At 43.6% G+C, this 16857-nt stretch overlaps 1 protein-coding gene across 1 annotated transcript in view; it reads left to right on the top strand.

The window, feature by feature from the left end:
- Positions 1-9133: 9133 nt before the first annotated feature.
- The window catches only part of MGAT4A (alpha-1,3-mannosyl-glycoprotein 4-beta-N-acetylglucosaminyltransferase A), a 70201-nt gene continuing 62477 nt past the window's right edge, over positions 9134-16857 (top strand). The window contains exons 1-2 of the mRNA XM_062487872.1: positions 9134-9167; positions 13062-13376. Of these exons, the coding sequence (XP_062343856.1) occupies positions 13283-13376 (94 nt within the window). The 5' untranslated portion in view covers positions 9134-9167; positions 13062-13282. The remainder of the gene's footprint in view (positions 9168-13061; positions 13377-16857) is intronic.

Here is a 16857-nt window from a genome sequence, read left to right as displayed (position 1 = left end):
ACCTCAGGATCTTGCCTGGTGCTAGGAAATCCCAACACATTTTTCAACTTCAGTCTCTACTCTGACCATTCATTTTAAGGGAATTTTTGTATTTACACACCAAAATGACAGATCCAAACTAGTCACTCTTCCCTATAAGCAAGCAATGGTGCAGAAATACTGCAGAAGGAACCCCTTTCTTATGCCATCAAAGGAGATGTCTTTATTATGTGTTTTTATTATCGTGGGCTACTTTACTATATACTGTTTTGCTTTTTTCAAGTCTGTTAGGCAACTGCCTAGAGGAACCCTATGAAGAAACAGCCCCTATCCCAGGTCCCACTGGGGTGGGACAAATGTGGGTATGTCACCTAGTGCCTGGACCCAGGCATCTTCCAATGGGCAGCACATTGGAGCAGGAGCCTGCAGATGCCTTTCCTGGGCTGCAGCACCATGGGTAAGCCTCCAGCTGACTCCACATTTTACCTTTCCTGGACAAAAGGCTCACTTCAGCTGGCTCAATATAATTGACCCAGTCTTCTCAAAATGTTATGTATTGATTAAAGAGTGAATTAAGGCATTGAATTCTGGTTCCCTGACCCCTCCATGTTACAGCTGCTCAAATGTTACACTTTTTATTGTCTTCTGCTTGGTTGCACATAGGAGTTCATGCTGGTGTTTGCCTTGGAATGGCATATTTTGATTATTGTAGGTGCAGCTACTTGCTTTTTCCTGACTAATACATTTCATGAATCTTCCCTGCTGTTAATAAACATAGTGGTGTTTAATTATTGAGACATTTCACAAAAATGCTTTTGAAAGGAAGACAAATTTTATGTTCTGCCTAAATAATTAAACACTATGGAAATGTTTGCAACCCCAGCATTCTGGTTATGCAAAACAATATTTGGATGATAGCCTTGTTTGCACACTGAGTTAGTATTGTTGTGCTGTAATTAGCAGCAGATACAGTATTAAAAATATAAACAGGTTCTAATAAAACTGGATGGGCACAATGGCAAGACTCAGAGCCAGGCTGCAGCCACACTCTGCAAGAAGACAGTCAGATGTGTTTCCCCTAAGGACCACAGCTGGGCTCCCTGGCAAGCAAGGCCAGCCCCAGGCTCACACTCTTGCACTTGGCTACCTCACCTAAAAGCAGATGGAAAAAGACACACAGCCTGCAGCATGGGAGAGACAGGGAGGAAAGCCACTCCTTTCCAGACAAGTCCACTTCACCTGTGCCCAATGTGAAGCTCTCTGTTTTGTCCTTGCTTTTCCACCCCTTCAGCTCTGGCAGTCAGGGAAAACACCTAGTCCTTGGTGATTTTAAAATTTAATTATCCATTAAAAGGAGTCATTGGAACATGTTGCTACACAGGTGCCGTAACTCTTTTGCCTGCAATCACCTTAATAACCAAAGGACTGCATGTATCAGTCTTGTCATTTATTACAGCTCTGTTTCTCTCAGGATAGGGATAACAGCAGTATTATGCATGACATGCAATATGCCAGTGATACAGCTGTTGCAGTTACCAAGCTCGTCATCACCAACATGGTACCAACCTAAGAGAGGGTTTATTAATTGCTCAGTGTGCTCCATTTGCCAGTGGTATTCAAAAGCTTTGATTGGAGTCTTCTTCTGGTCCCTGTCCCATTCACTCTCATTACCTGCACATTTGGTGGGTGGAATTAGCATTTGCCCACGTGGCTGCACAGCACGTGGGATCACACTAGGAGCTGTCGTCATGAAAAGTATTTTTTGGGAATAAAATACAGTATCAACACATTGTTCTTAAACTGCTGGTTTCCCTTTGTATTCCAGGAAAGTAATCTGCATGCAATTGAGAGGAGGCTGAACACCTACTTGGCAAGTGGAGATGGGAATCTAAAGCTTCGTTGAAATCAGTGAAGAAAGGGAATACTCTGCTTCATTAAAAACTGTATGTCCTCATTGTCCTTCCTGTGGGAGGGAGCTGCCTGATAGTCCCAAAGCTCTTATGTTATTACTATAATTTTTGGTGCCTGTTGGAGCTGCTTGCCTGGTGCCTGGCTTGTTGCTACTTACATGGTATTACAGCTATATGGTTAGGGCTCCTGCCTGACTGAGGTTCACTTCTCCTCTTCCTAAAATTATGGTCTAAAAAGTCCCAAGACCGAGGAAATTGCACTCATTATTTCTAAATGCCGCAAAGAATGTTCCTGTGCTATCTATGTTTTCCTTGCCACCTACCATCCTCCACTACTGCTTGGATAACTACAGGTTTGCTTTATGGGGAGGAGATGGGATTCTAAATTGGCAGAAGGATAATGCTCAAATGAAAGAAACATCACTAAAGCCTTTAAGGCCAGTAAGAATGACTTAATACAGCCTGGATCCCTGCTGTGATAGGGCAAAACATGAGATCTTTTCATTACAGCAGAGCAACAGCTCTTTTAGTTTAAATGGAGAGTGGCTTTGATAATTGTTTTCAGTGCTGCAGTTCACAGGCTCACAGTGATTATCTTGACACTTGATGTGTCTTGGAGGAAAAGAAGTTAATGTTACATACTATAGGTTGAACAAGGGGCTATAAAGGTATAAATTCTCTTACTTCTTCTCCCCCCACCCCAAATCACCTGCTGACAGAATTAATTGGACATAAACCTCAAGTTCAAGCAGCAGATCTCATCCTCTCCAAGCTGGATTTGAGCCTGCTGGTCCATGGCCCTGCTGTGGTGTGGAATGACTTGCATAATAAATACACTGTTCAGGATGAAATTTAGAGCAGGCAGATCGATGGTGAGACCAAAAACCCCTTACCAATGATTAGGGGTGAACTGGATTTGAACATTTTACCCATATCTGATGGGATGGGGCTGGACATGATTAGAAGAGTGCAAGCTTCAGGGTCATGCTTTGTCAAGGCACTCATGAATCTGTCTCTTCTTCCATTCATACCAGTTTTAATGGGATCAACCACTTCTGCCTGCTCTTCACAATATTGGCACAGCATTAAGAAATCAAAGCAGCTGGGGAAGACAGGAGAGTGGCACAGGATGGGAGAAGCAAAGTGGTGAGGAAGGCACAAGAGGAAGAGTTCTGCTGCTTTGCACCTAGAGGTGATGCTGACTCAGGTGCTGGTGGGCCACAGGTGATCACTGCTGTTAGTGCAAGTCTTCACCCAGCTATCATCTTCAGAATCAGGCTCCACATATGCAGTTTGGACTGGGAATTAGGTGACTAGGCATGAATGCATACAGCTAGTCATTAATGGATATGCAGCCTGCTCCATCCTTGAAAACATCCCATTATTAACTTGTTGCTACCCACCTCCCAGCTGATCTTTTGCTGTGAGAAGGAATCTTCATTCCCTGCCCTGTGCCGTTTCTAGTGGCAGAAAATGTTCATCCTGGTGCTCTCTCTCTATAAAGAAATAGGTCAGGTCAGCATGAGGAAGCACAGGAAGCTTTACCTTGCTCCTCCATCTGTAGAGCTCTTGTCTTAATGATGCTTTTCTCAGGCTATTGACCCTCATCAGAAACAGAACATAAAGTGGAGGGATGTGGCAGCAAATGCTTTATTCCAGTTTGGTCTGCAAGAGATCTCCAGATGTACTACCCAGTCAGCAGTGGAAGGAAAAGACGTCCATTCTCCAGACATCTCCTGAGTGACAGGGCAAGAGTAGGAGGGAGATACTTGCCCCAGAGTTAGCTTTTAGCCTGGTTTTTGCCTGGTGCCTGGTTTTGACTCTTTAATATCTGATTCTAACAAAGTGGATTGACCCATGCTCTGAATGACCCCAACTTCCTGTGGGAAGAAGGATTGGTGAAGAAGAGGCAGGCTGGGTTAGACAGGAAGAGAGATGAGACAAAGAAAGTGATGTAAAGACTAGTGTGCAACCAGCCCACTGTGGCAGGGGAGCCTGTGCCAGAAGCATGGAGTACAAAGTTTTAGAGTTTGTGCCTCTCGGCAGTTAGTTGTTTAGATTGTCATTGTTTTTGTAAATTTTAGATCAGTCTTTACAACTCTTCACATCTTTGGAAAATATGCTAGAACCTTAACTGTGCATTATTCAAGTAGGTATTTGGGCATTTGCAGTGACTGGAGCTAGACAATCATTGTAGTTCATAACAATTCTGCACAAAATAATTAAGAGTTACAGAGGGGACACAGACTCTCAAAGCTCATCTATCAGAGAGACAATATGCTGGATTTTGACAGACCCTTCTAAATATATCTTATCTTTGCCTGTGCAAGTTGCCTTGTATTCTTTTACCATGCTGTCTGGACCTATATTCAGTTTTTATAGGAAAGAATGAAGAAGACATTTAGAAGAAGAACACCTTCAGAAACCCACACTTGCTGAGGACTGAATTCAGACTTCCCTTTAACTGCAGCTTCCCAGCCATCAGTGGATCATCCACCAAGTTACCCTCAGGTAAGTTAAAGGAGCCACCTTGACAGTGTGTTTTGCTTACAGTGAAGATGTCCAGTGTGTGAAGTCTGTTTACCAAAATTTCCCTGAAAATTTTTCTTCTAATTGTATATGAGCAGTGTCATGAAGCAGGCAACTGAAAAATTTTTTGGCAATCAAAAGTCTTAATTCTTAATGTGATTTCCTTTCACTAGGACTATCTCTTCAATATAAGTGCATCTGCTCTTTACCCTGACACTGGACTTCAGCTACCATCAACAATATTGGCACACTATGAACTTAACAGTTTCCAGGTTCATGTTTATGTAACAGTACAAATGTGTTTAAAAGCCTCTGCCTTCATAAGGAGATGAATGAATGTAAGTGTTCATCACCTTTGAGCATACGGCTCAGACAGGATCTTCTCGGAGAGGGGAATGAGTGATATGGGGCGAGGGTCAAGAAACACAGACTCAATGATCTTAATGGTCTTTCACAACCTAAATGATTCTATGATTCTCTAAGTTTGGAGACCAGCCTCTGTTCCTACCTTCCCAAAAGACTTCTCAGACAGATTATTTGCTCTCTCTCACTCCTCAGTTTTTACCTTGTTAAAGTGGAACAACAATTTACTTGCTGGAGAGGATCACGCCTGATTTCTGAGCTAAACACATCTGTGGGGAGACATGGCATCACAATATTAAAGATTATTTCATAATGTTACCACAGAAAAGACAGAGTAAAAATTACTTAAATGTGGCATTTTATGGCTATTAAGCATTTCTATAAATAATCATATTTCAATATGATCTTCTACATCCCTTTTCTTGTTGGGTATTAGTTCTACAACAGGTGCTACATGAGCCATGAACTCTATATCTAGCAGCTTTGTAAAATAAGTTTACAATACTACAAACCAAAAGCTGTATTTTGCAAACCAGCTCAGCAACTGAGGCATTCATTTGTTTCAGTTTACATCTACAAAACTGGAATGAGATCTGAATTTGCATGAGTATGAAATCTGACTGTGAGATGGGAAAACCTTCTGTATTGTTATGCATACACCATTTAACCTAGTCATAGGAAGGGGATGGGAAAGCTCCACTTCTTCCCCCCCTTCCTTTCACATGAGCCTGGCCTCCTGCTGCCCTGCCATGGTGCCAAGTGAGAGCCTCGGATCCTCCCGTGCTGTGCCATGACTTGAAGCCCAGCTCCTTAGCACACTGGGTTTAAGAACATGGTTGAAGGGCAGTTGGCTTTTCCTTTCCCAGTCCATGTAGGGATGGAGGAGCCAGCCTGGGGCACAGAACAGTTGCAGGGGCAGTGGGAAACCGTGGCTAGTCCTTCTGGATACACACTGGGTGTATTTGTGCCCCTCTTTCTTCATTGTTGATATGGGAGTATAGAAAAGGCCCAGCAAAAATACAGCTTCTCTGAGCAAGGTGTTCAGCTAACATAAAGAAAAAAGATTTGGTCATGAAAGGTTTACAGCTGAAAAAAGAAAAACTGAGGTGAAATGGAGGTAGAAGCACCAAGAGGAATTTGCTCTGTTAAAAAACAGGGTTAAGTGGCAGGCTGGGAATAAATCCTGTCTCTAAGAGAGGGCTCAATTTTTGGCTGGGAGATGCAGAATTTCCAGATGGGCATTTTTCAGCCAAACAACCATTCAGATTTTTGCTGGCACTGCCAAGCACCTCTACCTTTTTTGCATCTTTCCCAGTGCCTGAGAAAGCCAAAACATGAGCACAGTGAAATGCAAGAACAACAACAGTGCTGCACTTCTGAAGGAGTCAGGAAAATGCTTGGATAAAACAAGCTCCAGATCCAATGAATAGCAACAACCACACAGGTCTATAGAAGTTGGCTGCCCAGGTGTGCAGTCACTGCAGCATATATGAAATTATGGCAGGCCTGAAGCATCTTTTACCAATTTGTCTTTACTCTGATAGTTAGGTTATACCTTAACAAAATTCTCTCAGCATGAAATCTTCCCTCATGTTGAAACATGATTATTCATTTCTCTCTTATGTTATTTCCTGCTGGTATAGAATAGCAAGCTCCTTGGTAATTTTTTTCCCAGCAACCAAAGCTGGAATACTAGGGATTTAAACTTCCTGTATTTTTAAAATTTTAATTTCTCCCCCCAGGTCTCCCCCATTAAGGCTGTTACAGTGTATGTACCTTACACTTGCATTTAAATACAATCCTGGGAGTTCTGGATTGCTTAATCATCTCCCATTTCAGATGGATACTCCAGTTGAGCAGCAGTGGCTGCAGGATAAAAGAATAACTTAGGAAGAAGAATGAATTTAGAAATTTGCCAGCATTAAATATTGTTCAGGCCTAAAAGGGGGCTGCCATCCTAACCAGAAGTAAAGGACGTTTCAGTGTGCCTGTCCCAACTCCTTTCCACTGGCAGCTCCAGCATTTCCTTCACTGTGCACTTCATCCAGGCATCAAACAGTGGAATATGCCAAGAGGCATTTGATTATTGCTGTAGTAGGTCAGATGAGGACAATGTGGATGTTTTTGCCCCATTTTGAACTTTGCCTTCTTTCTCAGGAAAGAAGAATAACACACTCAAGAGGAAGATTGTCAGAGGAACAACTGCCTTACACGTACTCCATTGTTTGGGGAAGTTAATAGTTAATTGGATACTGTCAAGCTCCAGTCAGTAAACCTTCTTAATGCAAATGTTCAATCAGTGAAAGGACAAAAAGTAGGAAGGCTCAGACAGTCCTTGTGAAACAACTGTCATTATACTCATCTTGTAACAGTCTTTTCTTCAGCAGACTAAGCTCTCCTGACAAAAGGACTTTTATGTGAAAACATCTCTGCCATTTTTTTTCCCAGCACAGAAATGCAAAACTTCATATCCTAAGCAGCACTAATCTATTAGATGTAAACAATGGTGCCTTTAATGTTTCTAGCTTGTGGGGTTCTCTACAGAAAATTCTGCCATAGATGTTTCTGTGTGCATGAGGATGTACATACTCTAATTTTTGTTTGAAAGTTGTGCTAAATTTGTTTTTCAATTTTAAAAAATCCACTTAATTCTACATCTTTGTAAAAAGGAGGATTGAAGCACACATTTACATAATAAATTCTCACCATTCAATGAGTAAAATCACAGAACAGACTGGGTGTCAAGACCTTGCAAACTTCTCCTGAGCTACTTCATTGCAATCTGCTTGAATTGCCACCAGACCCTCTTTGAAATCTTTGAGAAAGAGAAAAATCACTGAGGGCTACTGTGCAGGTACACAAATGTGTAAAAAATACTGTAATGTGTTGAAGCGCTGGTAAGAAAACATGAAAGCATATGGAAACTCGTTAAATGTCACTCTTCAGACAGAATAACTTGCAAGATTTTTTCCACAGTTTCTAAAGGGAAACTAGTGGGGAACTATCCTACTACATCCAGTGTAAGAGGCTTAATGGAGAATAAAACTCCACAGGCTTCCCGGAGAAGTTACTGATACCCCAACCCCGGCAATGTTCAAGGCCAGGTTGGATGAGCCTTTGAGCAACCTGGTCTGGTGAAAGGCACCCCTGCCCACAGCAAGCGGCCTTGGACCTAGATCATCTTTAAGGTCCCTCCCAATACAATCCATTCTATGATTCTATAATTCTATGGAGATTAAAAAAAAATGTGTACTATGGACTCTGAAGTAGGTGGAAGGTAAGCACAAAAGGGGAAGAATCAAGATCATGAAAAGCATTGAACATTGCCAACCAGTTAGCATTACATGTCAAGAGCAGAGCTCTTGTGAGGTAGATAGCATCCCACCCTGAGCTGAGCTAAGCGTACCATCTGATTTGAATGGAAGTTCTCAGACCCTAAGAGATACAAGGAATTCCTGGAACACATGAAACAAACCACTGATGGTAGGGGACTACTTACAGAATAGCAGCATCATAACCCTAAATAGTGAACCCATAGAGCAAAGCCGCCACTGACTTTCAGTGATCGCAGAGTGCAGGAACCTCTGGAGGAAAGCGAGTTCAGTTTCACACCCTCACGGCTGTCCCTGGGTAACCACCCTGGGCGGCCCACACGCACGCCCTGCCCAGAGCGGGACAAAGCACAGAGGGTTCCTTTTATGGGCGTGAAGTAACAAGCTGCTCTGTAATTTCAACAGCTCTCCGTCCAAGCTCCGGGAGGTGTTTATTAGCAGGGTATGAACTCAACGGTGAAATTCATGACTGCGACTTCTTGTAAGTGGCAAGCCAGCAGGTCACCCGGGCCACTGATACACGCGGCTTGTGCAGCACTAACAGGCTAATGGAGAAACACCCACGTAGCAGGCCAGGGACTCAGCCCTAACCCAAGTTCAGAGTGCACCTCACAAGGGGCAGCGAGCACTCAAGCGCAGCTAAGCCTTTCCTGGGGCCCTCCCGAAGCTGCCGGCCCCCAAAAGCAGGTCCAAAAAAGGGTACGCGCTGCCGAAAGCGGCACCCCAACACACCACCCCCACTCGCGGCTCACGCCGCATCCGCTAAGAGAGGCGCTGCGAGACGGCGCTATTTATATCCGCGGCGAAGAGAGTGACAGGCAGCCCAGCCAATGAGCGGCGCCATCCGCGGCGGCGCCCATTGGCTGCTCGCTGTGCCGGCGGGTGGGCGGGGCGGAGCTCCGCGCGCTCCATGGCGCTCTGGGCGGGGGGCGGTCGCCGGGGCTGGGCGCGTCGGTGACGCGAGGGGCGGGCGGGGAAGGGGAGTGAGAGCCCCGGCGAAGCCCGCACAGCCCCCGCGCCCCGCGGGTCCGCCGTGCCGGAGCGCCGCGCACAGGTGAGCACGGCAGCGGCGGTCAGCGCGTCCCGCTGCCCCTGCGCGCCCCGCGCCCCTTCGGACCGCCGGCTCGGCTCCAGGGGGGTCCGGGGACGGGCGGCTCTCCTCACCCTCTGGATCGGCAGCACGGCGGAGGCGCTTCCCCTCCCCGCGGGTCTCTGCGGTGTCTCCGGAGGGAGGCTGGGGGCCGTCCTGCTCCACCATCTGCCCGCCCGCTCTCCTCTGCGCTCCCGTGCACCTGCGTGGCGGTGCGGGGACCGCCGGCCGCTCCTCCGCAGGACTTGCTGCCGCCCTGTCCCTTCGCCCGCTGCTTGGGGGTACCCGCGGGGTTCCGGGGCAGAGCGGCGCTGCGCCCTCTCCCTCTCTTGCTAGGGTACCTGGGGGATACCCCGCTTCCCACCCTTCTTCTTCCTCCTCGCCGGGCGCTGGGATCGCAGGGGCGTTCGGCAGAGTTTGCAGTTTCCTGTGTCTGTTCCTTCCCCCGCAGCCTGGCCCCGGTGCCCCGGGCGCCGCGCAGCTCCCCGGACCGGCGCTCTCCCTCCCCGCCTCCCTCCCTCCCTCTCTCCGTCCCCGTCAGCTCTCGCCCTCTGCCGCCCGGCAGAGCTGGTGGCTCCCGGTGCCCGTCAACCCCCCCCCCCTCCCCCCCCCCCCCCCCCCCCCCCGATTTTTCTCTTCCCCGGTGAGATAACTGCGACCGGGGCGGAGGGACCCCGGGGAAGGTCCTGACTAACTCAGGACGGTTTCCACGGAGGCAGCCGGTCCCTCTTCCCCGGCTTTGCGGGCTGCGGGATGCCCGGGCGGCGGTGGCCGGCTGCGCTCCGCGGGCTGCGGGGGAGCGCGTCAGTGGAAATACGGCGGAAAAGCCCCTGTTTAGCAGGTCCTAGCCGCCTTCGCCTTTTAGCTGCCGTTTCTTCACGGGCCGTTCTTCCGTGCCTTCAAGAGCAACCTTTTCAGTGCAGCAGTGCTACCGCGGTAGGTGATTTCGCACCCTCCCGGTAGGATGGGGTCTGGCTCATCCTCTCGGAAGTCTGGCACGCTCCGTGCTGTGATCCCGCACGGAGATCCAACCCTTAAGGGGTCCAACCCTTAAGCAGCTATGTGAAGAGCCTTTGCAGGTGCACTGGAGTGTACTAGTTTTTATGGTTTGCGGCTGGGAATATGTTTGTGTGTATTTTGGGAGTGTCTGGATACAAGCAGAAACTTCTTGGTTTATTTAAGACGTCATTCAGTAGGGTTCTGCTCTGCATTCGAGAGGTGCCGGCACCTTCAGCACCCATGGCCTTCATCATTCAGCTGGGTCATCCCCTTCAGTCTTGAAGTGGGAAAGGTTCAGGTCATAATGGTGCTGGCAAATTTCATAGGCTTCTCCTGTCTAGTTATACCCTATCATACTGTTATCTCAAACTGGATTACCCCTCATTTAAATTTGTTTAGATTGTGCTGTAAATTATTGAACAAACCTAAAGTCACCACCTGGGACTTAAATAATTTATGTGCAACTACACATGTGTTTCTGCTGGTTTAGCTATATGCATTTTCAAATGTGTCTGGTTTATGCATGGCCTTGATGTATGCAGTTTGATATAGTGAAATGCTTAAATAATCATCTAAGTACTGCTGAGCTGTAGCTGAGCTGCTGGTGCCTGGGCTAAGAGAAGTGGTTACAGCATCCCAAGAGAAGGATGAAAGCGGAACCAGCCAACCCAAACTCACGATAATTATTGACACAATGTTGTGCATACTGACTGCTGGTTGAATCAGGTTGGCTGCTGTTTCTTTTACTTTTTTTGAGGATTCAGATAGCACGGTGAGAGGCCCTGATCACAACATTTTGATTTTGTTGCAGCAAATGTAAAAATTATGCCCGCGTTTTCTGGAAAGGCAGACGGTTCACTTTCCTTGCGTTATTGGATAATATTTCTACTTGCCTTGTTGCCCTCTCTTGTTTGCACACTGGACCAGCTGCTATTTGCCCTCCCTGGGTTAACCCCTCTATCTTGCAGCCTGGTCCTTTGTCCACACCTGAGCTACTCCAGAGAGTTCTGACTGATGCTAAAATAATGGGGAAACTAGGTAACAGTTAAAGCGTCTTTGCTTCAGAGACACTTCAGCTGGGTCAAACTGTTTGTCTCCGTATCCTAGTTGCTGATTCTGGTAGTTTGGGAATTGCATGAACTTCCTAAATTCACATAGACAGTCCTTATAAAACTTTGAGACTTGGTATCTTTGCCTCTCCTTGCTATTAAAGTTCATCAAGACTTTTGCCTGATTATTGTTGCCGATACTTCTGGCTTTTATTTTGTCCATCTCCCATTCAGAGTGCTGGTACTGATGATATTTCCTGGCATTCTGTGCTCTCTGTGTTAGCTCTCTATAGGTGTCTGAGTTGTGTTTGTCTCTCATTGTGTTAAGCTTGGGTTTCTCATGTCATAAGGCGTTTTGCAGTTCTTTCTGTCCCGGTTCATTATTTTGTTTCTCACTGAATTTTACCATCCACTGTGTCTGCTTCCCATGTACTTGAATTTGTTCCCTTCCTCGTAGGTCCTGTGGGCTTTCTGAGTTAATGTTTAAAGCCACAAACCTATCTGTGCATGAAGCTCTTCAAATGGAGCATGTTACTGGCATTATAGGTGACGTAGCTGTGGTCCAAAGGTAAATGCTTCCTGAAACTTGGATGTTGTGACTGAGATTTGAACACAAGAGCATGTAGTTCTGCTACTTTATTTGCTTGCATTCTTCTGTTAACCATGCTTGTTGGTTGTGCCTTGTTTTGTGGGCCCTTTGGTAAAGGTAAAAAGTTCTGTGATATAAGCTTGGGAAGAATAGTTCAAATTTGACTTGGTACTGTAATAATAATTTTTTTCCCCCCTGTTGTTCTGAATGCAGCAAGGCTAGAAGTTGACAGAGAATGCTTCCAAAGGAAATGGAGAGCAAGTTATTTATTGCTGAGTAACATACTTGTATCAGATATAGTTTATAGTGGAGGAAAGGACTTGGCAGTGCCTTGAAGGAATGTTGACTGCTAATATTTGACTACTGTAAAGATGATTTAATACTTTGAAAACCTCTCCTCTCTCTTTTAAAGTCGGTTTATTTATTGCCCTATACTCTCTTTGTCGTGCTTAAGACAGTGCGATTAGATGCTGGCTAGTTGATGATTTTCTAATACCAGGATATGGAAACTTCCTGAGGGATAAAACTGAACTGTGGGTAACTTAGGTTTTATCTTTATGGCTGTGTGGTAGAGATAGAGGAGCAATATGGTCATACCATGGCTTTTTGGGGACTTCTGGGTTGATGCCTGTTGGTATGTAATGAGCAGTCTCTGCATGTGGGACTGTAGTCTGTACTTTAGTTGCAGCTGAGATAGGAAAAAATGGTTGTGGATGGATCAAATCCTCTTGCATGGAGCAAAGATGAGTGACACAGGTTTGTACACAGTGTTCAAAGCTCTGGTCTCTCAACTTGCTGGAGGTGGTTCTGCTCCTGCAGTTACCTGAGACCTCACTGATTTCAGAGGGGTTTTGTTGTAGTCAGGTCTTAGGAGAGAGGCCTTGAGTTACTGCATCCTGAAAGAAGCTTTTTTATCAGTTTGACACCTGCCAGGTGACACATGACCTTGCCTTGGGTTGTGAATAAAATTGCAATGTTGGTGGTGTGTGTGTTTGTCCTTCAGTAACCAAATCCCTGTGAAATACAGTTCCGTCAGATGCAAACAGTCTTAGAAAAGGCACACATTAATCTAACGAGTTCTGTTCTTTGAGCCAAGACTGAGGCAGTGATGGGGAGATGCACATAAGACACAGCAGTGAAGATGTAGTGTATTTCAGTTCCTGGGGGGCTCCTCCATTTTTGGCATAATCTGGTTTGTTTTTTTTTTTTTTCTTTAAAAAGGACTAGAAGAATAAAGAGAAGCTGGATTGATGAGAACTATAAGAAGGCGTACAACAGTTTGGAATGGATTGATTTATGATACATCTGATACATGAGAGCTACATTTTGTGTCGCTGTTGTCCGGCTGCTGCTGGAGTACTTCAGCTGATTTCATTGCAGCAAGCCCAACAGATAAGTCCACATCACCAGCAAAACATAAGCAAGTGTGATGCTGAAATGAGATGAGGCTCCGAAATGGAACTGTGGCCACCGTGTTAGTTTTCATCACTACTTTCCTCAGTTTGTCCTGGTATACTGCGTGGCAAAATGGGAAAGGTAAGAAAAAAGCTCCAAAACCTAATTACCTTCACATGACTGCATTTGTGTGCTGCTGCTTTATGTTAGCAATCTGTAGATTGCTTGTTGATGAGCTCTGCTACACAAGGTACTGCCTTGGTGAGAAAGAAACACTTGCTAATAAGTTCAGGAAAATTAACTTTGAGCGGTCTCATTTAAAAAAGGGAAAAAAAATACCTGAACAAAAACAAATGCTTCTCTTGGAGGAATGGGTTGGTCAAGGCTGAGGAGTTGTGGTTCAATATTTTATCATCTTTTTGTTTCCTCGTTTATGATTATTGGAGAAACATACATTTGTTTTTGGTTGGTGGTTTATTTTTTTTTAATGTGTAACATATGGCAAATGGACCCAACTAGAGAATGTTATTTTTGGTGCTGCTTTCTGTCTTCCCTGGTGATTTACTGGTGGCAATGGCAAACTGCCAGTCAACACTGTTGAAAGACATTTCATGCTGTCTTGGAAAAAAAATTTAAAATACTTTTTGTTAAAGTACCATGTAAGAAGTGAAATAAAATTATCAAATCGACTAGGTAATAGGAAATGCATCTATTAAAATAACATGAGCAATTTTATAAAATACTTAAGTAACTGTTTTGTGTAGTAGACTTTTACCTGTTCACATATCTTTGATCTTACTGCACTCCCTGTGAACCTTGAAAAATTAGGTTTTTCTGAGGGTTGGGATTGTTTATGAAACCAAGATGATTCGGTTTTGTCCTTCAGTAAAGCAAAAAAACCTGTTCAGCAATGTTTTCTAGAAGAAAAAAGGATTGTTTTTTTAATTTTATAAACATCTGATCTCTTGAAAAATAGTAGGCCATGTCATTCAAAGATCAAGTAATTTTAAAACTAATTTAATCTTCAGTGGTTGTTCGGGTTGTTCTGCAAAGAATATTATTTTCAGTTGTGCCTCGGGTCCAATTAGAGGAAGCTGAAGTTTTCCAGCAATCCTGTCTGTTGTAGCATGGCCAATTGTTACTCTTATTTAAGTACAATAGAAGCAGATGAGTTCTGTGGCATGCTGAATTGTTTTTCCATTGGGCACTTGAGGAAGAAGCAGCTGCTTTGTGGTGTGATCTCTGCTGTAGCAGTTGGTTGGTAGGCTACCCTTCTGAATGCAAGCAGCAGGAAAAATGTCAGGTTCTCAAGGTTATGGTAATATATAGATTTTTTTAATTAGACAACAAAAGCATAGATGTGCCTAAGACAAGAAGAGGGTGTCTGAATAGCACTGGAAGTAGTACTTTCTTCATTTTGACTAATAAAAAATTCAGTAGTTGCATTTTTACTGATTTCCTGCTTAAGAACCCTGTAAGAATTTTGCTTTCACTTCAGCAAAGATATGTATCTATTAAATTTAATTTTTTTCCTTTCTTACCTGATATATGGCTTACAAATCTTGTTCTTTTTTGTCAAAGCAGGACACAAAGAAAAGTCTCTGCTAAATTAACAAAAACCTGCTGTTTGGAGAGTATACGATATATGGCACTTTGCAACAATTTAAGCTTTGCTTAGTTAGACTGCTCTGGGTTTTTTTGTACTTTTGTTTTCCATCTGAATGCTTAGAATCAATACTTCTTTAATGCTGGTATAAAAGTTCTGCATTTATCATCTTCAAGATCTTGCTGTTGAGCATTAGGACAATAATTTCTGAAATAAAAATCAGTGTAACAAGACATCAGTAATGTGTTAGTTAATCACAGTTATGAAGCTAAAGTCTAAATAATATTGTTCAAGATAAGTTTATACATGGAACATTGCTTTTTTAAATTTTTTTTCACAGGTTATTCAAAATCAAAACACAATTCTATACCACATTTTCAATCAATGCACAATGTAAAGGTTTCAGAAAATGACGTTAAATATTTGCTAAAGTTTTTTCTTCCAGTTCAGTGTAATTTTATAGCCTTATAGGATGGTATTTTAATTCATCGATAACGTTTTCGTTACAAATTTTTGAGTGGTTAAGTTAGAAGCAAACATAGCTTGCTGTTCCCATTCACTGAAAGGCTGTGGGATGGGACATTCTTTGATCATTATATTTTGTTTTTAATTACATTTAAATTCCTGTAGGTATTTGACAATCCTTGGACAGCAAATTAAATCTCCAATTAGAAAGAAAATGCTATTTTGCACTTTCTTAAAGAAAAAGCAGCCCCCCTCAAATTGCTCAATGATAAGTAAAACAAATTCTGCTTTTTAAAGTAGAAGCATAATGCTTTATTTTTAACTACCTAATCAGTTTTCAAGTGATTAATTTTAATTTAGAAACTAAGATCTTGTATAATTGTCACCTAAAATGCAGCATCATTTGTAGAATACCAATTAGATTGGGATGATATGGTATTTTTGTAGATCATACCTTCCTCTAGTAAATATTTGTATTCATAGTCTATGTGGGATGGGATTTAGACACTTCTAAGTGATACAGACTTTGGTACTACTGTAAAGCACAGAAGTTTGTCTCAGCAGAACAATGTTTGACAAACTTTAGGATGTGCTGAGAAGTTGTCAGGAGCTGAAGGAAATATTCTGTTTGAAGTGCCATTGCTGCAAAGAGCCTGGCTGTATCTTACCCAGAGGTTTGATTATGTGAATAATATTTCACAAGGCATATATTGCTATTTGCATGAAAAGGCCAATTTTATGTTGCTTTTAAAATAACTGTGTTTGAAGAAGGTTGACTGAAATATCTTTGGTCATTGGAGAGAGTCTTCAAAATTAGTCCAAGATCTTTGTTGCTGTCTGGACTTCATGCAATGTGTAGAACCACTGGTGTTGTAAGGAAGCAGTACAACCCCTGAATGCACCTGGGAAAGACCTCTCCTGGGGGATTCTTGCAATTCAGTTGAAAGACCACTTCCTAGGGTTTAAAATGTGCTATGGTTGGCATGAATGAGGTACATGTTGGAAATGGAATATTTAAACATGCTGATTACTGTGGTGTGCAGAAGAAGTGCTTTTAAAGGATCTGCAGTCACTTCACATTCACAGTTAGTTCAGTGTAAGATGTCCTTGAGTTCCTCCTGCAGCCGAGCTCTTATGCAAGGAATAACTTTATGCTTAATGCCATCTCTTCTGACTGAATTGTGTTTTCTGGTACTACTGACCTGAATACCTGGTCACTGGTCTTCACCACCTCATTTGTGAGCTCTAGAAATGTAGTGGGTTTTTTTTACCCTAAAGGCACGTCTCTTAAGAAGATCTAACCAGTACAGAACAGTACTGCATACCTATTAGACCAGTCACAAAATTTACATCAAAGCAGTTATATGCTATGTAAAGTATAGTCTTGATGCTTTGTTCTTTAATGTGACTGTTGGTCTGAGTACATAATGTTCCAGGAAGACCCCAGTGCTCCATAATGCTAAAGAACCTCCCCTTATTGGATCAACAAACATCCTGATGGCTGTGTAAATAGGGAAGGAAGGTAAATAACTTTACTGAATTAGTGCAGGC

Source organism: Cinclus cinclus, chromosome 2, assembly GCF_963662255.1.
Source record: "Cinclus cinclus chromosome 2, bCinCin1.1, whole genome shotgun sequence".
Lineage (NCBI taxonomy): Eukaryota > Metazoa > Chordata > Aves > Passeriformes > Cinclidae > Cinclus > Cinclus cinclus.
This window is presented reverse-complemented; position numbering and strand designations above follow the sequence as displayed.